This window comes from Phocoena sinus, chromosome 2, assembly GCF_008692025.1.
Source record: "Phocoena sinus isolate mPhoSin1 chromosome 2, mPhoSin1.pri, whole genome shotgun sequence".
NCBI lineage: Eukaryota > Metazoa > Chordata > Mammalia > Artiodactyla > Phocoenidae > Phocoena > Phocoena sinus.
This window is the reverse complement of record NC_045764.1, coordinates 142181036-142205136: the sequence shown is the minus strand read 5'-3', so window position 1 is coordinate 142205136 and position 24101 is coordinate 142181036. Positions and strand designations below refer to the sequence as shown.

General features: G+C 39.2%; 1 protein-coding gene across 8 annotated transcripts in view; it reads right to left on the bottom strand.

Moving 5' to 3' along the window:
* Positions 1 to 12969: 12969 nt before the first annotated feature.
* Positions 12970 to 24101, bottom strand: part of FUT8 (fucosyltransferase 8) — a 325108-nt gene continuing 313976 nt past the window's right edge. For all 8 annotated transcript variants that reach the window (XM_032622335.1, XM_032622331.1, XM_032622333.1 and 5 more), the window contains 2 exons: positions 22504 to 22654; positions 12970 to 13968 (listed from right to left, as the gene is read on the bottom strand). In XM_032622335.1, coding sequence (XP_032478226.1) covers positions 13651 to 13968; positions 22504 to 22654 — 469 coding nt within the window. In that variant the 3' untranslated portion in view covers positions 12970 to 13650. The remainder of the gene's footprint in view (positions 13969 to 22503; positions 22655 to 24101) is intronic.

Sequence of the window (24101 nt, the reverse complement as noted above, 5' to 3'; positions counted from 1 at the left end):
ATTGTAACTGAGATAAGGAAAAAGACCCAGTCATCTGGTCTGGCAAACAGATAGGGCCTTGTTCCTCTTTGTTACCAGATTAAGCTGTCTAGGCTTCTGATCCAGGCAGCTTCAGGTTGGCACCACTTATTTCCTGGATGGAATTTCAGTCTCTACAATGTGACCATAAGTCCACGACCATTTTAGAAATTTAGGGCCGGAAGGAACTTGGAGGTTAACTAACCCCTGCTGCATGCTTGAGGTTCCCTCTGGCATCCAATTCTGCTTGGACGTCCCTTCAAGGACAGGGAACTGTCATCTAGATTAGCTTGTGTCGCGATCAACAACACTATTAGGAAGTTCTTCCGTGTGCTGAGTTAAACTGACTCTAATTGTTGCTGCTTCTGCACACTGTGGTCACATAAAACAACGCTACCTGCTTCTCCACGTAGCAGCCTCACCAATATCTAAAGATGTTACCATGGAGTACCAAGCACAGGATCCAAGATGAGATTCAAGAATCCAATACTTTCCGTCTGGAGACTTCTGTTTTGGAGGGGTAGGGTAGAATGGGAGGGGGTGTCATAGCACTCTATTGGCAATACTGAGTTTATGGGCAACTAAATTCTCTAAGTCTTTAGTTACATCTCCAACAGGCTGAAGTGAGACACAACTGACCCTCTGAATCTAAGAATAAACTCCGTTTGTAAGCTGTACAGTATCTTAAGAGCTCTGGTATTCGTTATCCAATGTAGCGATTCTAAGCCCTGAGTATATGCTAGATTTACCCTTTCATTTCAATTCTCAAGCAACTTTTAGGGGCCCTAATTCTCGCCAACAATATAAGTTACTACTATCTCAGCTTTTAGTCGCTAAAGCCTTCGATTAACGATGCAGAAAGAATAGTGATAACAGCTCACATTTGTTGAGCTTTGTGCCAGGCACCGGGCTAAGAGATTTTCATATGTTAACTTATTTAACACTCACAAAAACCCTATGAAGTAGTTATGTATTAGTATTATTTTCATTTAATCGATGGTTTAGTGAAGGTACAGAAAAGTTACTCTCAAGGTCACAGTGCCAATAGGTAGAGGACCCAGGATTTGAACCCAAGTAGACTGACAAGAGAACTCATCCTTTTAACTACTATATCATATGGTTCCCATCGCTGTCCTTCTTCAAAGCATTAATAAACTGTGTGAGCAAGTCGGGATAGAGCTCTATGGCAAACCAGCAGAGACCTGAGTTAATCAAACCTTTTGAATGAACAGCTGATTCTTGATACAACTACCTATGCTCATGCAGCCTCAGCTGCTCTATCTTATCCACAAGAACAGTTACTGCCAGGCTGAAATCCTAGACACAGTATGCAGAGACACAGTGATCCATGAGTGGTTAAAAGCCAGGCGGTCTGCATTTGTATCCTGGCTCTATCACCCTCTAACTTTATCACCACAGGCAAATTACTTAAGACTTCTGAGCTTCAGTTTCCCAGTCAATAAAGTGATAGTACCAACCTTATTATTATGGCGATTATAAATTAACTCAGGTAAAGTATTTAGAAAAATTCCAGGTACATAGAAAGTGCTCAATAAATGTTAGCTATTACTGTACTGCTCTTTACTCTAAAGCCGGAAATACAATTAGTCTGGTGTGTCTGGTTCTTACACAGTTATTACAGTTAGCTTTTGAATAATCTAGTCTAAAACCTTACTTATAACTTACCGAATTTATCAGTCTACATGTTGGTACTCTATCTTCTTATTTTTGAAAATAGAAATATCTGCTCATTTTCAATCACTCAGCACCTCCTAGTTCACCGTGCTTTCTTAAAGACTACCAAGAATCCTGATCTCTCTCTACACTGAGAACCACAGACTTGAAGTATACTGTGATATCTTGACATTTGGATGTACTGGAGAAAAACAGCAGGAACTCCCTAAGGTGGCATCTCAGTTTATGGCCTATAGAGTCATCACCAGTCTGTGAACCTGACTGTAAGAAATCAAGATTGGTGGTCGGGACAGTTGAAACAGAGCCACTTTCGATCCTCAAGGCCAAGTCTGAGAGGGGCCCAGGATATGAGCTATCACGGCACAGCTGTCAGTTAGCACATTAAGTTACTTCTGAGCCTAGGATGAAAACCAGCTGAGGAGACACTGCCAAGAATTGGACATATGCAGCATATGAACCTGAAACACTGCACAGCTGTTACCCATCTTACAATCCTTTCAGAGACAGAATCTTGAAGTTAGAGAAGAACTTTCTAGATCTAGTCCAACGGTTGTAAACGAATGGACCATGGACCAAAAGTAGCCACAGATTTCTTACTTGCCCTGCTTAGTGTCTTATATATTTTTTGAATTAGCTGCCAGTATTAAAAATTTGAAATTTTGCATATAAATAGATTTGGCCTCATCTTGAAAAACAAAGATCTGGCCACATTATGTCCTTAGTACAGTAATCAGCTGATCCTGAGTACGAGCTACCCAGTTTAGACATATGGAACCCAAACAGACAACCACATTTGCAAACTCTGATTAAATCGAAACAATTCATTTCGCAGGTTGAAGAAAATTGAGCTCTAAAATGATCTGACCTGTCCACATTAAATGGCAGAGTCGACATTGAAGGCCCAGGTGTTCTCAACCCCAGTCCATGATTTTCAGTAAGTTACTGTTGATCTTCTTCTAGGGAATGTGAGGTAACAGGGACTTACCGGCTTGTAGGAACAATGACAAGGAGAAACAAACTGAGAACTATGTCTTCTGCCTTTGCACCCACTACCCTTCATTTCCTATGCTGGGCCAGAAAATTCTTAGGGGCTGCAATCCACTAGGGAAGTTAAGTCTAGCCAGAAACTCCAAGTCCCAGCATTCCTCAGACTGCTGACTACACCCACAGTTCAAACTATCTGTGCTCTCTGTACATAGCACTGCACATTCCCAGCCTCCGCCAGACGCTCTCACGCCCAGCTGGGTTATGAACAAACATGCTGCTTTCCCTTTGTTAATGGCCTTTTCTCTACCCACACAGGTAGTTAGGGAACAATGGCCTCCACGGGACACTGATGCTGGAGGAGAGGTTACAGTTACAGATGATAGGAGGTCAGTAGGAGCTCCGAACTCTCTTCCTGGCTCTCTTCCCAAAACACCAAATGGCTATGCCATGGCCTTCAATACATCGCTTTTAAAAAAAAGGTGCAGGTTCTGTCCTGATTGACAAAGGATGCCCTAGCCACATTCCCCTTGAGAATAAAGACACTGATTTGTGAGAATCTTTGAAATCTTTAGCTTAAAAGGCCCCGAATACACAGTATCATAGCATCATTATACCTCAGAGACAGGATTATATTACCTAAAACTGTCCAAGGGGATATCTAGTTTCCTTTCTATCTTGGAGATGACAATGACAAAACTATAGTCTGTGTAAGTAATTAGGATAGGAACTGCAGGAGGAATGGAATAGTTAACAAAGGAACCATTCACAAGAGATCATTTTCTCTAGAAATACAAAATCAAGATTGTCTTATTTAAGAATAAGGAGAGAGTGAAGCCACCATTAAAATCCAAAAGGAGTGGGTTTCAGACAGCTTCCAGGTTGGTAAAGCAGAATGCCTCCATGTGCCACTGCGCTGGGCTCCAAAGTTTCTTTGGACTGAAGTTTCTTTGTTCTCGACCTCACCCTATGAATCTCTTCATCTGGCTGTTGGTTCCTGTGCTTTAATACCCTTGGTAATAAACCATTCATCTGCTGTGTGGCAGACAGGGTCTTGGTACTCCAGCCTGGTGTCAGGTCTGAGCCTCTGAAGTGGGAGAGGCGAGGTCAGGACACTGGACCACCAGAGACTTCCATGCCCCATGTAATATCAATCAGCGAGAGCTCTCCCAGAGATCTCCACCTCAATGCTAAGACCCAGTTCCACCCAACGGCCAGGAAGTTCCAGTGCTGGACGTCCCATGCCAAACAACTAGCAAGACAGGAACACAACCCCACCCATTAGCAGAGAGGCTGCCTAAAATCATACTAAGTTCACAGACACCCCAAAACACACCACTGGACACGGCCCTGCCCACAAGAAAGACAAGATCCAGCCCCACACACCAGAACACAGGCACCAGTCCCCTCCACAAGGAAGCCTACACAAGCCACTGAACCAACCTTACCCACTGGGGGCAGACATCAAAAACAATGGGAACTACGAACCTGCAGCCTGCGAACAGGAGACCCCACACACAGTAAGTTAAGCAAAATGGGAAGACAGAGAAACATGCAGCAGATGAAGGAGCAAGGTATAAACCCAACCAGACCAAACAAATGAAGAGGAAGTAGGCAGTCTACCTGAAAAAGAATTCAGAGTAATGATAGCAAAGATGACCCAAAAACTTGGAAAAAAATGGAGAAAATACAAGAAATGTTTAACAAAGACCTAGAAGAACTAAAGAGCAAACAAACAGTGATGAACAACACAATATATGAAATTAAAAATTCTCTAGAAGGAATCAATAGCAGAATAACTGAGGCAGAAGAATGGATAAATGACCTGGAAGATAAAATAGTGGAAATAACTACCACAGAGCAGAATAAAGAAAAAAGAATGAAAAGAATTGAGGACAGTCTCAGAGACCTCTGGGGCAACAGTAAACGCACCAACATTCGAATTATAAGGGGTTCCAGAAGAAGAAGAGAAAAAGAAAGGGTCTAAGAAAATATTTGAAGAGATTATAATTGAAAACGTCCCTAACATGGGAAAGGAAATGGTCAATCAAGTCCAGGAAGCACAGAGAGTCCCATACAGGATTAATCCAAGGAGAAACATGCCAAGACACATATTAATCAAACGATCAAAAATTAAATACAAAGAAAAAATATTAAAAGCAGCAAGGGAAAAGCAACAAATAACATACAAGGGAATCCCCATAAGGCTAACAGCTGATTTTTCAGCAGAAACTTTGCAAGCCAGAAGGGAGTGGCAGGACATATATAAAGTGATGAAAGGGAAAACCTACAACCAAGATTACTCTACTCAGCAAGGATCTCATTCAGATTCAACAGAGAAATCAAAAGCTTTACAGACAAGCAAAAGTTAACAGAATTCATCACCACCAAACCAGCTTTACAACAAATGCTAAAGGAACTTCTCTAGGCAGGAAACATAAGTGAAGGAAAGGATCTACCAAAAACCCCCCACAACAATTAAGAAAATGGCAATAGGAACATACATATCGATAATTACCTTAAATGTAAATGGATTAAATGCTCCAGCCAAAAGACACAGACTGGCTGAATGGATACAAAAACAAGGCCCGTATATACGCTGTCTACAAGAGACCCACTTCAGACCTAGGGACACATACAGACTGAAAGTGAGGGGATGGAAAAAGATATTCCACACAAATGGAAATCAAAAGAAAGCGGCAGTAGCAATTCTCATATCAGACAAAATAGACTTTAAAATAAAGACAATTACAAGAGACAGAGAAGGACACTACATAATGAACAAGGGATCAATCCAAGAAGATATAACAACTGTAAATATTTATGCACCCAACATAGGAGCACCTCAATACATAAGGCAAATACTAACAGCCATAAAAGGGGAAATTGACAGTAACACAATAGTAGTAGGGAATTTTAACACCCCACTTTCACCAATGGACAGATCATCCAAAATGAAAATAAATAAGGAAACACAAGCTTTAAATGACACATTAAACAAGATGGATTTAATTGATATTTATAAGACATTCCATCCAAAAACAAAAGAATACACTTTCTTCTCAAGTGCTCATGGAACATTCTCCAGCATAGATCATATCTTGGGTCACAAATCAAGCCTTGGTAAATTTAAGAAAATTGAAATCTTATCAAGTATCTTTTCCAACCACAACGTTATGAGACTAGATATCAATAACAGAAAAAAAGAAAAACTGTAGAAAAATACAAAGACAGGGAAGCTAACTCTACTAAATAGTTAGTTAGAAGCTAACAGTTAGTTAGTTAGTTAGTTAGAAGCTAACTCTACTAAATAACTAAGAGATCACTGAAGAAATCAAGAAGGAAATCAAAAAATGCCTAGAAACAAATGACCATGAAAACACGACGACCCAAAACCTATGGGATGCAGCAAAAGCAGTTCTAAGAGGGAAGTTTATAGCGATACAATCCTGCCTCAAGAAACAAGAAACATCTCAAATAAACCAAAAAAAAAAAAAAAAAAATCAGAAATAAATAAAGGCAACAACAGTAAAGATCAGTAAAACTAAAATCTGGTTCTTTGAGAAGATAAACAAAATTGATAAACCTTTATCCAGAATCATCAAGAAAAAAAGGGAGAAGACTCAAGTCAACAGAATTAGAAATGAAAAAGAAGTAACAACTGACCCTGCAGAAATACAAAGGATCATGAGGGATTAGTACAAGCAACTATACGCCAATAAAATGGACAACCTGGAAGAAATGGACAAATTCTTAGAAAAGCACAACCTTCTGAGACTGAACCAGGAAGAAATAGAAAATATAAACAGACCAATCACAAGCACTGAAATTGAAACTGTGATTTAAAATCTTCCAAGAAACAAAAGCCCAGGACCAGATGGCTTCACAGGCGAATTCTATCAAACATTTAGAGAAGAGCTAACACCTACCCTTCTCAAACTCTTCCAAAATATAGCAGCGGGAGGAACACTCCCAAAGTCATTCTATGAGGCCACCATCACAGATACCAAAACCAGACAAAGATGTCACAAAAAAAGAAAACCAGAGACAAGTATCACTATGAACATAGATGCAAAAATCCTCAACAAAATACTAGCAAACAAAATTCAACAGCACATTATAAGGATCATACACCATGATCAAGTGGGGTTTATCCCAGGAATGGAAGGATTCTTCAATATACGCAAATCAATCATTGTGATACATCATATTAACAAACTGAAGGATAAAAACCATATGATCATCTCAATAGATGCAGAAAAAGCTTTCAACAAAATTCAACACCCATTTATGATAAAAACTCTCCAGAAAGCAGGCATAGAGGGAACTTATCTCAACATAATAAGGGCCATATATGACAAACCCACAGCCAACATCATTCTCAATGGTGAAAAACTGAAATCATTTCCTCTAATATCAGGAACAAGACAAGGATGCCCACTCTCTCATCACTATTATTCAACATACTTTTGGACGTTTTAGCCACAGCAATTGGAAGAGAAAAGAAATAAAGGAATCCAAATCGGAAAAGAAGAAGTAAAGCTGTCACTGTTTGCAGACGACATGATACTATACATAGAGAATCCTAAAGATGCTGCCAGAAAACTACTAGAGCTAATCAATGAATTTATAAAGTAGCAGGATATAAAATTAATGCACAGAAATCTCTTGCATTCCTATACACTAATGATGAAAAATCTGAAAGGGAAATTAAGGAAACACTCCCATTTCCCATTGCAACAAAAATAATAAAATACCTAGGAATAAACCTACCTAAGGAGACAAAAGACCTGTATGCAGAAAACTATAAGACACTGATGAAAGAAATCAAAGATGATACCAACAGATGGAGAGATATACAATGTTCTTGATTGGAAGAATCAACATTCTGAAAATGACTATATTACCCAAAGCAATCTACAGATTCAATGCAATCCCTATGAAACGACCAATGGCATTTTTCACAGAATTAGAACAAAAAATTTCACAACTTGTATGGAAACACAAAAGACCCCAAATAGCCAAAGCAATCTTGAGAAAGAAAAACGGAGCTGGAGGAATCAGGCTCCCTGACTTCAGACTGTACTACAAAGCTACAGCAATCAAGACAGTATGGTACTGGCACAAAAACAGAAAGATAGATCAATAGAACAGGACAGAAAGCCCAGAGGTAAACCCATGCACATATGGCCACCTTATCTTTGATAAAGGATTCAAGAATATACAATGGAGAAAAGACAGCCTTTTCAATAAGTGGTGCTGGGAAAACTGGACAGCTACATGTAAAAGAATGAAATTAGAACACTTCCTAACACCATACACGAAAATAAACTCAAAATGGATTAAGACCTAAATGTAAGGCCAGACAGTATAAAACTTGAGGAAAACATAGCAAGAACACTCTTTGACATAAATCACAGCAAGGTTCTTTTTGACCCACCTCCTAGAGAAATGGAAATAAAAACAAAAATAAACAAATGGGACGTAATGAAACTTCAAAGCTTTTGCACAGAAAAAGAAACCATAAACAAGACAAAAAGGCAACCCTAAGGATGGGAGAAAATATCTGCAAACGAAGCAACTGACAAAGGATTAATCTCCAAAATATACAAGCAGCTCACACAGCTCAGTATCAAAAAAACAAACAACCCAATCCAAAAATGGGCAGAAGATCTAAATAGACATTTCTTCAAAGAAGATATACAGATTGCCAACAAACACATGTAAGGATGCTCAGCATCACTAATCATTGGAGCAATGCAAATCAAAACCACAATGAGGTATCACCTCACAGCGTTCAGAATGGCCACCATCAAAAATCTACAAACAATAAATGCTAGAGAGGGTGTGGAGAAAAGGGAACCCTCTTGCACTGTTGGTGGGAATGTAAATTGATACAGCCGCTATGGAGAACAGCATGGAGGTTCCTTAAACAATTAAAAATAGAACTACCATATGACCCAGCAATCCCACTACTGAGCATATACCCTGAGAAAACCATAATTCAAAAAGAGTCATGTACCACAGTTTTCACTGCAGCACTATTTACAATAGCCAGGACATGGAAGCAACCTAGGTGTCCATCGACAGAAGAATGGGTAAAGAAGATGTGGCTCATATATACAATGGAATATTATTCAGCCATAAAAAGAAATGAAATTGAATTATTTTTAGTGAGGTGGATGGACCTAGAGTCTGTCATACAGAGTGAAGTCAGTCAGAAAGAGAAAAACAAATACCGTATGCTAACACATATGTATGGAATCTAAAAAATATATATATAATGGTTCTCATGAACCTAGGGGCAGGACAGGAATAAAGATGCAGACGTAGAGAATGGAGTTGAGGACATGGGGATGCGGACGGGGAAGGGTAAGCTGGGACGAAATGAGAGTAGCACTGACATATATACACTACCAAATGTAAAATAGATAGCTAGTGGGAAGCAGCTGCATAGCACAGGGAGATCAGCTTGGTGCTTTGTGACCACATAGAGGGGTGGGATAGGGAGGGTGGGAGGGAGACACAAGAGGGAGGGGATATGGGGATATATGTATACGTATAGCTGATTTACTTCGTTATACAGCAGAAACTAAGATAACATTGTAAAGCAATTATACTCCAATAAAGATGTTAAAAAATATGTAATATTAAAAAAAAAAAGAATAAGCAAAGGAGAAAGCAGGTGGCAACTGAACTGGACTGCAGATGGCAAGGCTGAACAGCTAAGCAAGTACCCAGAGTCAGAGCTTCTTACTTGTATAAAGAACCAAAAGTGAATGCACTGTCGAGGGGCAAGTGCTCAAACATGCATAGTATCAATGAAAGTTGAAGCCAAAGAGCTTGCCACGGCCTGCCTCTGCCCTTCCAAGGATCCTGGAACAGCTCCCTCCATGTTTCCAAAAGGGAGACTGCCATCAGGAACCAGTAAGTGTAGAGGCAAATTCTCCTTTGTGCTTCCTTCTGGGCATGGCACTTAAAAAATTCCCTAGAGTCTGTATCTGGCATAAATTAGGGTGTTAAAGCCCAGTCCCCAAACTGTCAACCCCTAAGCCACACATCTATTCTATATGAGACTACTGATCCTGGCTACTGCACAGCCTCCCAGGAGCGCAAATGAAAAATCAGGTGGTTGGCTATGGTCAAATTGGACATGTCTATTGCACCTTAAGTAAGAGAGATTTATTCTCATTGAGGCAGAGGAGATTCTTCTAGAGGCACCATTTAGACTCCAGTACTTTTCCTGCTTACTGAATATACAGTGATTACAGTATCTCTAGCTAAAGGATGATGACAATCACTCTATGAGATAGCTTTTTAGATGTGGTTTTTCTTTTTTAACTCTCAAGCCCCTCGGAAGCTGAGGCCATTCATGTTCTCAACTTTCTAAAGAGGGAACCCAGGAAACAGGTTAGGCTGTATATGATAGGAAAAAAAAACTAAAGCTCAGAGAGGGAAGCAACTAGTCCCATTCACCTGGGGCACAAAGAAACCCTGAATTAGGGCTGGGAGCCCTTTGACAACAGGCATGAACTCTTTAAGTTCAGCTCAGCACTAAATCAGACTTGAGTGATAGGACCAGAAAGAACCTTTGTAACTGTTTTGTCATTAGTATGCAGGATGGTGGTATCCACATTCAATGAGCCCAGGCTAATAACTTTGTTTTCTAGGTAAGGCTCTTTCACAAATGGGTCCTGTAACAAGGAAAAGACCCAAACCTTCCTAATCTAGCACTGGTCGCACAATTTAAAACCATGTAGAGTTTTACACGCAATTCAAAACCATGTAGGGTTTTAAAGTACCAGGCCCTCATGGCGAAAGTATAGCAGTGGAGAAGAAATGTCAGTCCTCCCAACAAGGCAGCCTGTATAGCATGTACTTGATGATTTGCAAAAAAGTGGCTCAGAAAAGCTTTTCAGAAGGAAATGGTCAGCAGTATTCATTAGCCCTTCACACCTGCAGGTTTAACAATTTGGTTAGTTCTTCATTTTTCCTTCCTGCTTAAAGCCGCTGGCTGCTTAGCTGTTAAGGTCAGAATCTAAACAGAGACCCTTCCCTCCCCCACCATACTTTTTCATTTTAACTCTCTGCTTCAGAGTTTCACTTCCTGTATGACAGAGTTTAAGCACCTACTGAACAGATCTTCCAATGGATAACAATGATCAACTTTTGACAAAATACAAAAAAGCTACCCAAAGTCATTGGATACTGAACAAAAAAAGCAGGTGAATTCTGGAAAGAGGCTGAAACTTAGAAGGGAAGGGTACAAGGTGAGTTTCTCATTTTTATGGCTTTTAGGCTGATAGAAAACTGCTGTCTTTCTGGCTGAAGAAACAGAGGGCACCACAGAATCAGAGCAACCACAGCTGCTGGAAAGTGAGGATGGAAATCTCAGAAGATAGAAAGGCAAAAAAAGAGAGCTCCAAATTCTGTGTGTAAAATCTACCCAAATCTCTAGCTGACTCCTGAACCATATATGTGTGGGGCAGTCTCCAGCTAAAGATAAAATAATTGGGATTTGCGCTGTTACCCAAGACACAGTTTACAGTTTGAGTTCAACGAAGTTAAATGCCTGTTAACACAGACAAAAAACATCAGCACTCTTCAGAGGAATATAACAGAATCCACAACATTAACATTTATAACATGCAGGATACAATCTAAATTTACTCAACATTTGAATAACCAGAAAACTGTGATTCTTTTTCTAGAGAAAAGACAAATAGAGACCAACTTTGAGATGATTCAGATATTAGATTCAGCAGAAAAGTGTTTTAAAGCATTTTTTATAATGATGTTCAAAAAATTAAAGGAAAACATGCTTGTAATGAATAAAAACAGGAAATCTCAGCAGAGGAAATAAAAACCCATGGTTACTGATGTTCTGATGACAAGTGAGATGAGAATTAGAAAATAACTCATATTCAAAAGTACCTCTGCTTAGTTGGAGATTTTTGTTTCAAACGACTTATTTGTACCAAAACTAAATTGAAAATTGCTTACTGACACTAGATGGTTAGTCCTGGGAGACCTGAATGGAGAGGTAGAAAGAATATAGGGAAGTTTGGTGGGGATATTTTACATACAGGTATTTTCATTTAGAGATGATGTGAAGAACAGGGCTTTTCTGTCTAGGATTCCTGATATTTAATACCAGGCCTGCTACTGGTTCCTACATGGATCAAATTTTTCTTTCAGAAGGTAAAACAATGCTATGAAATACTCCTACCAGGCATCTAAAAGAGGCAGGCTATAGAAAAGAGGAAGTGTTCTTATAAGGAGAAAAGTGATGTTCAGAGAGAAAGCAGAGAGAGCATCAAAGTCTTGTCTTCCAAAGTGATTCTGATGTGGAATTACTAAAAGGAAGTATCCCAAGTCCATTTTGGGTCTCATACTGGTTCCCCTCTCCTTTGTTCACCAAACTCTATGTAGTATGAGATGCATACTTCAGAAGAGACAGGGACCTCCCTCGTGGTGCAGTGGTTAAGAATCCACCTGCCAGTGCAAGGAACATGGGTTCGAGCCCTGGTCTGGGAAGATCCCACATGCCAGGGAGCAACTAAGCCCATGCACCACAACTACTGAGCCTGCGCTCTAGAGCCCTCGAGCCACAACTACTGAAGCCCGCCCACCTGGAGCCTGTGCTCTGCAACAAGAGAAGTCACCGCAATGAGAAGCCTGTGTACCGCAACAAAGAGTAGCCCCCGCTTGCCGCAAATAGAGACAGCCTGCACACAGCAATGAAGACCCAATGCTGCCAAAAGTAAATAAATAAATAAAGTAAAAAAAAAAAGGAAACAGAGCCAGCTTCCCAACCCCACAGATTCCTGGTACTCTCAAAAGCAGGACATGATAGGAAAGGGCACAAATCATTTTCTGGATAAAACAACAGGTTTCAACTCACAAAAAGTGACAATAGCCACAATAAGAAAGAACAAGCCTGAAATTGTTAGCTTGGGAGTGGAGGGGATAGTTCCTCTGGCACTGAGAAGTATGATTATCTGATTCAATTAAATAAACAATGTCCAAAATAATAAAATAAAATTTCCCTAAGATGGTTCTGAGCAACTCTGTAATGTGCACCAACTAAACTCAGTTTTCAGTGTTAAAATGGACCAATGACTCTCTGAGCTAAGCCACTCAATCTGAAACAGAAAAAAAAAAAAAAAAAGTAAAGCAGAACTCTAAAACTCTTCTTTTTATCAACATTTTCCACTATAAAGCTGGCCACATCATCATCTAATGATATAAAATTCTAGAAACTTTACAAAATTCCTTTTTAAAATTTATTTTTTTGTTATCAAAGAGAATGTCCGGAAACACTGAGTACTAAAGAATCTGTTCATGGTATTGTTTTACAAAAGTTCCTAATGGAGTATGAATATTTTATTTTCTGTTGTATCCTTCACTTATTGATGATGAGGTGGATGAACTGGTACAATTACTAAAAAAAAAATTCCAGACAAAAACATCCATTCTCATTTTGAATCTGTTGACTGGAGTGAATTCAGTGGTTACAATACCACCACTGGCTAAGAATCAAGCTCCCCACAGGAGGGAGCTATTTGAGTCATCTCGTTAGGTCACATAGGTCTCTCAGATATAGGCACCATGTTTGAAGTCTCACACAAAATGTCTGTGTCACTTAAATTACACAATGTGGCAGTGTTTGTTTCATGGGGACATAATCTTGAAAGAACGGGCAAAGTAGAAAACAACCTGTTTGTATGTTATACGTGAGTACATTATCGGACTGTGCATGGTTTCGAGGGCACGGTAGCCCTTGTTAAAGAGGAATTCCACCAATGAAGCATCTGTCAGATCCCAGCTGCTCCTGGCGCTGAGGGTGTTGACTCATTTAACCATGAGTTGTTAGGTTGGGGCCTTCTTCATCTACTGTTTGGCTCAAACGGTTTGAACTGAGTTTGGTTGTCTTTCTCATCCATCTAAACTTTATTTCTCAGCCTCAGGATATGTGGGGTACTTGACTGTTTCTATCTTCTCTCGAACTTTGTAGGAGGGATACAGGCCCGTCCTTCCCAGTTTTCTGTTGACACCTTTAGAATAGCCATCCCAATGATTTCCAGCCACACCAATGATATCTCCAGGTTCCATGGGGATTTCATCTGCAGTTCGAGGTTGGTGAGGATAAATGGCAATCTGGTTGTGGGCATTTTGACCTCCAAAATAGTAGATGTCATCCAAAGAATGGAAGTTTGCAGAGGCATCGGGATGCAGTGTCTGCATGATTTCATAAGCAACTCGACAGACCTTGGCAAAGTATGAAAAAAAAATTGGTTAGTATGTGTAAGATCTCCTTCATAGCAATCCGAAAGCTCTTGGCCAAAGAGACTAGGACTAGACTAGGACCAGGACTGAGAGAATGAGAAGCAGTGGATTCTAGTCACAGTTTTTCAGTCCATTTGCTCTCAGATGATGGTACAAGTCATTCTTCATTTCTGTGCTTGTATCTTTTTTTTTTAACATAAAAGATAATCACAATTAAGATCTCTCAGAGAAAAAAAGTATGTGTATATACAGTGCAAAGTATTTTATGAATATGAATTCATAACTTTATATTTATTAAAATATAAAATTTTAATTTTAATAAAAATTTATTAAAAGCCACAGAGTGTTCTATGTTGGGCACTAGTGGTACGAAAATGAGTAAGACACAGTCTATGCCCTTGGTGAATTCAAGGTTCAGGATTAGAATCAGGATTATAAATACTTTACACAAATGCTGCTGCTCCCCTTCCTTCATTCAGTGTTAATAAATCACATACTCTTTTCTGCTAATCTGGACTGGGTCTCAGAACTCTTCTCAATCGAAATTCATGTAATTACTGACAATCAACTATTGCCAGATGAGCTAAAATATATCTGCCACTTCTGTTCTAAAGTGTGATGTGTGTGATGTGTAGACAGTAGCATCTAGACTGAAATCAGATGAACTAGACTTTGGGGACGAGGCATCTACCTGATGCACTTCAGGCGACTTAAAAGATTCCTCTGTCCAAAAAATACCTACCATTCCCACTGGATGGCAGCTGGAATTTCACAATCTGAGCTTCATTCCTTGAGCTTCATACTTGGTGACAAACTATAACTATCTTAATGGAGGTATAACATTTTAAGCAATTAACAAATATATTCATTATAGAGTAAATGGGTTTCAGAAACTTTTCTAACAATAGGTGAAGACCAAAGAGAGAATACTATCATTTTGCTTAGAAAATTCTTCCATTATACACTGTGAACACAGGACTCAACTCGGGTCAATTTTCCTACATCTCCAGTTGTGGTTACCTCCGTTAATGAAGTTTTATTGTCCCTACACCAATACTTTTGCACATATTTAAAATAATACTAATAGTAATTGTCAATCTGCTCAGTGGAGCAATCTAGGATTACCCAGCAGTTCTTTAAAACTTTGGCATTCATGATATCAAAACCTGAATTCTTAAATGTTATGAGCAAATGGAATCTGATTCGGTTAATCATCAACTTAACTCCTTAAAAAGTCTGAATTTTAGGAACCCGAGGGGCGGTTTTCACATGCTATATGTAATTTGTAAATGAAACTAAGTTCAGATAGTATTTTTAATTTTGCAGATAGGGACTAAAATACAAGGAGATCTGCCCAAATTCTAGTGCTAGAATTTCAACTAGACATGGAACCAAGAAAATAACTTTGCTTTCAAATTTGCTACTTCATCAACAAACTAATTTTATATTGGTACGATTGAGATCACTGGTAGAATACTGAAACTATAACAAAATGAGGCTAAAAAAGATTTGGAACTTGAACTTCAAATTCAGCCAAAGGCCCACACAGCACAAGCAAAATCAAGTTAAGCCTTTGGAAAGAAACTAAATAATTAAAACAAAGCAGCTCCAATAATAGCAAAGTACAATAACAATGATAGAGGCATATTTACTGAGTTTTTTCTGTCAGACATTGTTTCTAGGTCTAATTTAATTGTCAGCAGCCCCATAAAATTTTATCATGCTTGTTTTATGGATGTCAAAGGTCATTTAAGGAATATGCTCAAGGTTACACCACTATTAAGTGGCATATTCAGGTTCTGAACCCAGGCAGTCTGTGTATGCTTGTTAACTGCTAAGCATATTTTTTCTTGCAGATCCTATTCTCCACGTTCACATTTTAATAGCAGAAAGATATAACTTAAGGCCAAGGCTGGCCTTGGGAAAACCTGAGAGTCTTATAATCAGGGCCCCTCCACCCACTTTTCAACTATCCCTAGCCAGGGATGCAAGACCTTGCACTGTCTTTCGGATGACCACAATGCCCACCATGGCAATGAACCTTAATGTGTTTCCTCCTTTCATTAATAAACTTCTCACTCTCATAAAAACAACACTGCCCTTAGTCCCATACCCTTAGGGATGTGCTTTCTTTTGGGGTAATCCTAATAATCAGTTTACGTTTTGGTATCAATAGCTGTTGATGTATTAGGCCGCTGGATAACACATGTACTTTTTTTTTTTTTTTTTTTTTTTTTTTGCGGTACGTGGGCCTCTCACTGCTGTGGCCTCTCCCCTTGCGGAGCACAGGCTCCGGACGCACAGGCTCAGCAGCCATGGCTCACGGGCCCAGCCACTCTGCGACATGTGGGATCCTCCCGGACCGGGGCACAAACCCGTGTCCTCTGCATCGGCAGGTGGACTTTCAACGACTGCGTCACTGTACTTTCTTAAGCCAAAGAAATTACGAATGGTAGAACTTGCAGACACAGAGTGGACCAATATAAGACTCTTTCTCCTTCTCATAATAATGGCAATAATGAGAGCAGCTGAGCTTACTGAGCACTGTTCTAATAGCTGCACTTGCATACATGCTTCCTCTCAACTCACTTAACTCTCACAACAACCCTATGAGTTGGTTACTGTTATTATTTATATTTTACAGCTGAAGAAGCTATGCCAAAGAAAGATTAATTTCCAAAAAATAAAAAAAATGAATAAAGGAGCTAGTAAATGACAGAAATGTAATTAGAACTCTCTGTCTCTAAACCATACACTGAACTGCCTTAGGTTCTGAGGATAAGTACCTAGAACAGTGCCTGCCACAGAGTAGCCACTCAGTAAGTACCTTCTGAATGAATACTGCTCCATGCATAATACCAGTCCAACAGTGGAGTTGCAAGTCCACTGGTGATATTTAATCCTTAAGATCCATATATAACATTCTGAGTAATTAAAAATTTTTTCTCTATATTACCATGGGGCAATTTACTGCAAAGGGCAAGAAAGATTACTATGGTGTCAACGTTTGCATTTAATCACCCTAGGCTTCCTCTCTGGGCTTAACAAATCCAAATCACGTGACAGGTAAATGAGGTCTTTCAGTTGATGTCAATACTCAGGTTTGATACTTGACAGGTAGCATGATTGAGAGGGGTAGTCTATGGTTTGCAAAGCAGTGCTTGGCCACACATATGTTTTATTTCATTTGCTGTTGATTTGGTACTATATCATTTTAGAACACTACTAAGCACACAGTAATGAGTAAAAGCAAAAATCCTGCTGAAGGATAAAACATAGATATGACTGTATTTACAAAAAAAAAAAAAATTAAAAAGTGGAGGAAGGTCCATTAGTTTGAATTTTATCCCTGAGTAACAACCAGCTGAGCTTTGCATGAGCCTCCAAAGCTTTCTCAGAGCAGATGGGATCTTGGCTTTTGTCAAAACTGACAGGGCCAGAAGGATCTCCTAGTGTGAGAAGTTGGAAGTGGGGCTCTTGTCTCACTGGCGTGAGGCTGGGCTATCTGTGAACTTTTACTGTAAACTGCTTTGTTTTGCTATTCAATGAGAGCACAGTATCTACTGTCGTCTCATGAACCATACCTCAGTGGAAATTCCTATCGAGAGCCATCTGTCTAGAATAAAATGAATGTAGTATCTGGTTTCTCCCTCTGGGCTTTCCAAAATCTGATTCAAAACATGACGAGGCCAGTTGCGCTGTGTGTGGATTTGGAATGAAACAACAGAGAATGCCAGGAGAATCTCATATTAAGTGCCACAAAGGGAAGTGTCTCAGGGGGAAAAAAAGTAATTTTGTCCTATGGTGATTTTAATGATTGAGAAACTAATGAACAATGTTGACTGTTCCTTAAAAAATGTTGATTACCCATAGTCTTTAAAATGGACATCTACCAACCATTTTTGTAAATCAGATTCCAGAGTTATAAAAGCTGATTCTAAAACTTGACAAACAGTATTTTAAAAAGAAAACCTTCCTGATATTTTGCCCATCTACAACTGAGTGAGCTGTCAACTGCTGGAATTGGAACGCCAATTCCTTTGCTTCAGACTTTAGATGGTTTCATTAAATATGAAAGTAACTTAAATGACATAGTAGATGCTTAGGGCATAGGCAACTTCCAGTAACACAGAACAAGATTAGAGTATTTGGTAGAATAGTTTGGAATGCGATGCACTGCATAGCTTTCAAAACTTACTTGATGCTGTTGAAAAGCGTTAATATTGCCTCTAACTTTCAGACTAAATCCTGAAGGTTGTTTTCTTCAATTTACGAGGCTTTTAGGACAAGCTTGGCTGTGAGAAACAGCTCTGATGAAAGAATTCAGAAAACTGAGGGCAACAATAGTAACAAAATTAGAGAGTAGAGTCATATTCTTGGCTTTTAAAAACTTTTCACTTAAGGAGAGAGAATTCCCAGACCTCACTTGTGGATATAAAACCAGAATGATTAGAAGGCCCTAAGACTGAGAAGAATGGGTCCAAAACCTTATAAAGAATCCTGATTAAGGTACCATGACATTTGTGCCTACAGTTTCTCAAACATCAATCCGGCCTTGCAATTTCCTTCTAACAATACATTTCATTCTTCCAGTATTGTCTACAAGAGCACATGGTCAACAGATAAACTCTTTCTCACTATTGTCATATAGCATAAAAGTCCTCAAAGGGTAGTATACAGGAGACAGAAAGTTTACATGACTGAAACTTCAGGATTGGCAAAACATTATGAAGAAGATACTAAACTTTTATCCCTTCTAACCATCTCTTGAAATGAGATCATCAAGCAAAGTTTGAAAGTTGGTTGTCCACGTTTTATTCTGGGCTGAGATTTGGTTCTCATTGTTTTATTCTCTTATCACCCTTCTGGATGTAAGGCTTTAGTCTTCTTCTGTTTTCTGCAGGAAAGTCTGCAGATTAAGTTCCCTAAAGTCAAAACATACACAACTTTACCTGCATTTGCTAAAGCAAATACTATTACTTATCACTCACCCTTTGGGAATGAAGAGCTTTTGTTTCTGAAAATTCATATTATATGGTGACGCTCTCTTTCAAGAAGCTTAATAAAATAGAGTTAAGGTGGTACCTTGGCACAGGAATTAATATGCCGAATGTTACTGGTTATTATTCTTTATGAAGAATTGTTACACACATCCGATGCACACAATGACTATGTGGAACCTAAGCATCACCCACGACCATAAGCAGAGGTAATGGAGTCCTTGAACAGCATATTTCATGTTCCTTCTAAAACGTGAGATCATATAGTCTGAAATGGGGCCATGTGAAAAAAAGCTGTTAAAATAAATACTGTAGAGTCTAACAGGCAAAGATATACCTATATCTATTCCTTTATAAATAATAATAGCAGCTAACATTGCATTTAACATATTGCTGAGTACTATTCTCAGTGCTTTACATATAATAACTCTTTAATCCTCACAAAAACTTTATGCAGTAGGTATTACTGTATTTACCATTTTCACAGGGAGGGGGAAAAAAGTCAGTGATAGGCTAAGTAATTTGTTCAAATGCCACAGAGTCACTAAGTGGTCAAAGGTGGATTTAAACCCAGGTAGTCTGACTCCAGAGCCCACAATGCCTCATTCCTGTTCTCTGTCTCATGAAGTCAATGGCTTGATACTTTGATGTCATCAGTGACGTTTCCTCAAACTCCACTGCTACTGCTGATGAGACATTTTGGGGGCATTCTTCAAACGATTCCGATTTTGGTTTATGGCAATTTTGGTTTGGTTTATGCTACAAGCCACCAACCAACTCGTTCACACCACAAGAATATTAAACTGTACCAAATGCCTTTTTACTAAAAATATTTTCAAAAAATACTGGGGTGCAGGACTTCCCTGGTGGTGCAGGGGTTAAGAATCCACCTGCCGATGCGGGGGACACGGGTTCGAGCCCTGGGCCGGGAAGATCTTATATGCCGTGGAGCAACTAAGCCCATGCACCACAACTACTGAGCCCACGTGCCACAGCTACTGAAGCCTGCGTGCCTAGAGCCCATGCTCTGCAACTAGAGAAGCCACCGCAATGAGAAGCCTGTGCACCGCAACAAAGAGTAGACCCTGCTCGTCGCAACTAGAGAAAGCCTGCACGCAGCAATGAAGACCCAGCGCAGCCAAAAAAACCAAAAAACCAAAAAAAACCGGGGTGCAAGGAAGCCCAAAGATTAATCAATGAATGTGGAATTATTCCACAGTCTCAAATGCTACAGCTGTTAGTCACCAAGAAAGGAGGTGATCACATTCAGCAAACTGCTCCTCACTATATAAATGTAAGGTATTTTTTACTGTTAAAACTTTTATTCTGAGCCCTAACATGTTTTGAGGTATTCAAGTCTATCTTGGGACACAAAATATTGGTTTAAATGATCAGAGTTATTTTGGATGAAACTTGACTTGCCAAGAGTTTTTAGGAACAATATAATATATAATCACAAATCTTATTCCTTTGGATACAACCAGACCTCTCATTACTACGCTTTCTTCATATAAACTGTTTCTCTGGATCTGAGGTCTGAAGAAGACACAGAGGTTGATATTATGCATAAAACAGAACAAAGTAGTGTGAACAATATGCTCTTCAAACCTGGACAGGTTTCCAGTAGCATGAAGTGACAGAGGTCCTGACTTCTGGGTCAAAACTAGACTTATGAGGCTATGAGGCTCAAAAATTCTACAGCACATCCTTGAAAAGGGAAATAAACAAAAGATTTTCTTTCCAGAATGAGTCTAATGGCATTATTAAGGAGAGCTGGACAAAGGAAAGCAAAACATAGAGCACGTCCTTGTAAGTCTCAGTGTCTACCTCCATGTAAGGTTGGTAAATGTTTAGACATGTATATATTTATTTACTTTTAGAGCTTTATAACTAGAGCAGTGGTTCTCACAAGGGTGATTTTGCCCTCCCACTCCCCCCACCCGGGACATGTGGCAATGTCTGGAGACACTGTTGGCTGTCACAACTTGAGGTGAGGGTCTACTGGCCACGGACGCTGCTGAGCATCCTATAACGCACAAGACAGCACCTCACAGCAACTTATCCAGCCCCAAATGCCAACGGTGCCAGGTTGAGAAACCCTGGACTAAAGGAATAGACTTTAGGAAGGCCTAAAATCTAGACCTACAGAGGAGGTGGTACATCTGGGAAAGTGACTCTTGATTCAATCGTTCTAGCAAGAAGCATTGGAAAATGTGTTATTTGCACCTGTTGATCACGTAGGCACACAGCCAGATTCTCAAAAGCAGTTGAGAGGGACTAGGTAGTTACAACTCCTCCCCGCATCCCACCCCCTTCTCAAAGATAGGATCCTCACCCCAATTAGGGAGAATATCAGCTATGGATGCCTTCATGTTTTCCCTCTGATGAGGACTGCTGCCATGTGACTCCTGCTCTGTGTAGCTGTCTTTGCGTCTTAAGTTGTATTCTTATGCCACATTGAAGGAACTCATACAGGCTTTGCTGGGATAAGTGTCTTTCCAACAATCATATCACCATACCATTGTGACAGTGTACACTGTCACGTAATAAAAAACTGTCCATTTCTTTATACTCTCTGCAGTATATTCCCATGTAAATGATGTGTCTCTCCTTTGCACACTTTCTTTTCTCCGCTTCTTCTAAGCTTTCAGGCGTATATTTATCTTACATGGCTTATATTTCTTTGTAATTATTCTCTGGTTATTTCATGTGGATATTTTGCTCACTAGATTCTGGACCAGGGTAAGAGCTGTATCTTCGATCTCCTTTGAAATTCCCTCTACACCTAGTATAGGTCTGAGCACAAACAATCATTTAACCGCGTGTTGAACAAACTAACCAATAATATGCACATAAATGAGACAGTTGAATAAAATCCACAATAAATCTTTCTATGCTGATATTCCACTGGGCATATAAGGCTGATTGGAGCACTCGTAAAAACACACACACCAAACCAACAACATATTAAATATCTATAACAATAAACTCAAAGAATGATTATAATATGGTATTGCTTAAATATAATGTACAGTTTCTTGCTTGGTGGAAATGTTAAAAGGACCTGAAAGAGGAATTACATTTACTCTTTCTTATTTTCTATAAAGCAATCAAGTGAGGCAAAATGCTGAGCATTTAACCCTCTCAGTATCAGTGCACTGATGTGTAGAAATGGATGGGCTCTGGTTATGTACTGATTGTATGCAAAATCAGAAAGTATTAAGTAAACTTAATTACTTGCTGTTTCTGTTAAATGCTGTGAATAAGCCAAGTACTTTAAACAACCCCAGCAGCTGGCTTCAGTAGAGATGTAGTCAACAATTGCTTGCAAACAATGAAATATTCAGTGCACTCAAATAGCTAGGTTTTCCGGAATCTTCTCATTCTTTCACAAAAGGGATCATTCCCCAATATTAAAAACATTGTACCCGAGTCATGAAAACTAACATTTTTTAAAACTCCAAGAACTTTCTGACTCAGTATAACCAAAGAGTATTGATCACTTAAAAATGCTTACCTGGGATGAAAAAGTACACACTAGGAAGTCTGCCTGGGAGAGAAAGTGTATATCCAGGATCACACCTCGAAGTGAATTTTCTGTGTATCGATTATGTAGTCCAGCTGACCAAGAGATAGAGTTATCACTAATAAATTCGTAACTGGGGTACCTGAAAAAAGAAATAAATTTATACAAACTCACTGAAATCATAGAATTCTGTCAGGAAATAGTATCCTATCAGCAGGAGGTAGCCAGCTCCTTTAACCAAGAGTCCCCCTCTTTCTGACAGTAAGGAAATCTTTAATTCTGGCATTCAATAGAGTAGCTGACAAAGCATCTTTGAATCCATTGATGGGGCAGAAACCATTCTGGGGTGTCCTGTATGTTAAAAGTTATTGGCATATAAAATACATATAATACATGACATATAAAATACACATATGCACCAGAATGTCCCTTTCAATTCATGAAAGAATGGAAAACAGAAAGCTCTTTATTTTCATCATAATAAGTAACCTTGAAGAGGTTTTTCAACCTGCTTTCATATTTTTTTCACACAGACACATTTTCATTTTATGCATTCCTTTCCCACTTTTATCCTTAAGCATATATCTTTATAAAAATACAACTTATACATTGTTTTTTCTTCTTCCAGTTTTACTGAGGTATACTTTTTAAAAAGATCTATTATTTTATTTGTTTTTGGTTGCATCAGGTCTTAGTTGCGGCATGCGGGATCCTCGCTGAGGCATATGGCATCTTTCGTTGCGGTGCGCAGTCTTCTCTCTAGTTGTGGCCTACAGGCTCCAGGCTCTGTAGTTGTGGCGTGCGGGTTCCAGAGCACATGGGCTCTGTAGTTTGCAGCACATGGGCTCTCTAGCTGAGGCACACAAGCTCAGTAGTTATGGCGTGCAGGCCTAGTTGCCCCACGTCACATGGGATCCCAGTTCCCTGACCAGGGATTGAACCTGCGTCCCCTGCACTGTAAGGTGGATTCTTTACCACTGGACCACCAGAGAAGTCCCGATTGAGATATAATTGACATACAGCACTGTATAAGTTTAAGGCACAATGATCTGACTTACACACATCGTGAAATGGTTACCACAATAAGTTTAGTGAACTTCCATCATCTCATTACAGACAAAATTTTTAAAAAAGGAAAAAAAAATTTTCCTTGTGATGAAAACTCTTAGGATTTAGTCTCTTAACAACTTTTGGTTGCTGTGGCTAGGACTTTCAATACCACGTTGAATAAAAGTGGTGAGACTGGGCATCTTTGTCTTCTTCCTGATCTTAGAGGAAAAGCTTTCAGCTTTTCACAGCTGAGTATTATGTTAGCTGTTAGTCTGTGATATCTTATGGCCTTTGTTATGTTGAGGTATGTTTCCTCTACACCCACTTAGTTGAGAGTTTTATTATAAATGAATATAGAATTTTGTCAAAAGCTTTTTCTGCAACTATTGAGATGATCATATGATTTTTATCCTTTGTTTTGTTAATGTGGTGTATCACACTGATTGATTTGCAAATATTGAACTATCCTTGCATCTACTTGATCATGGTATATGATCCTTTTGATGTACTGCTGGATTCGGTTTGCTAATATTTTGTAT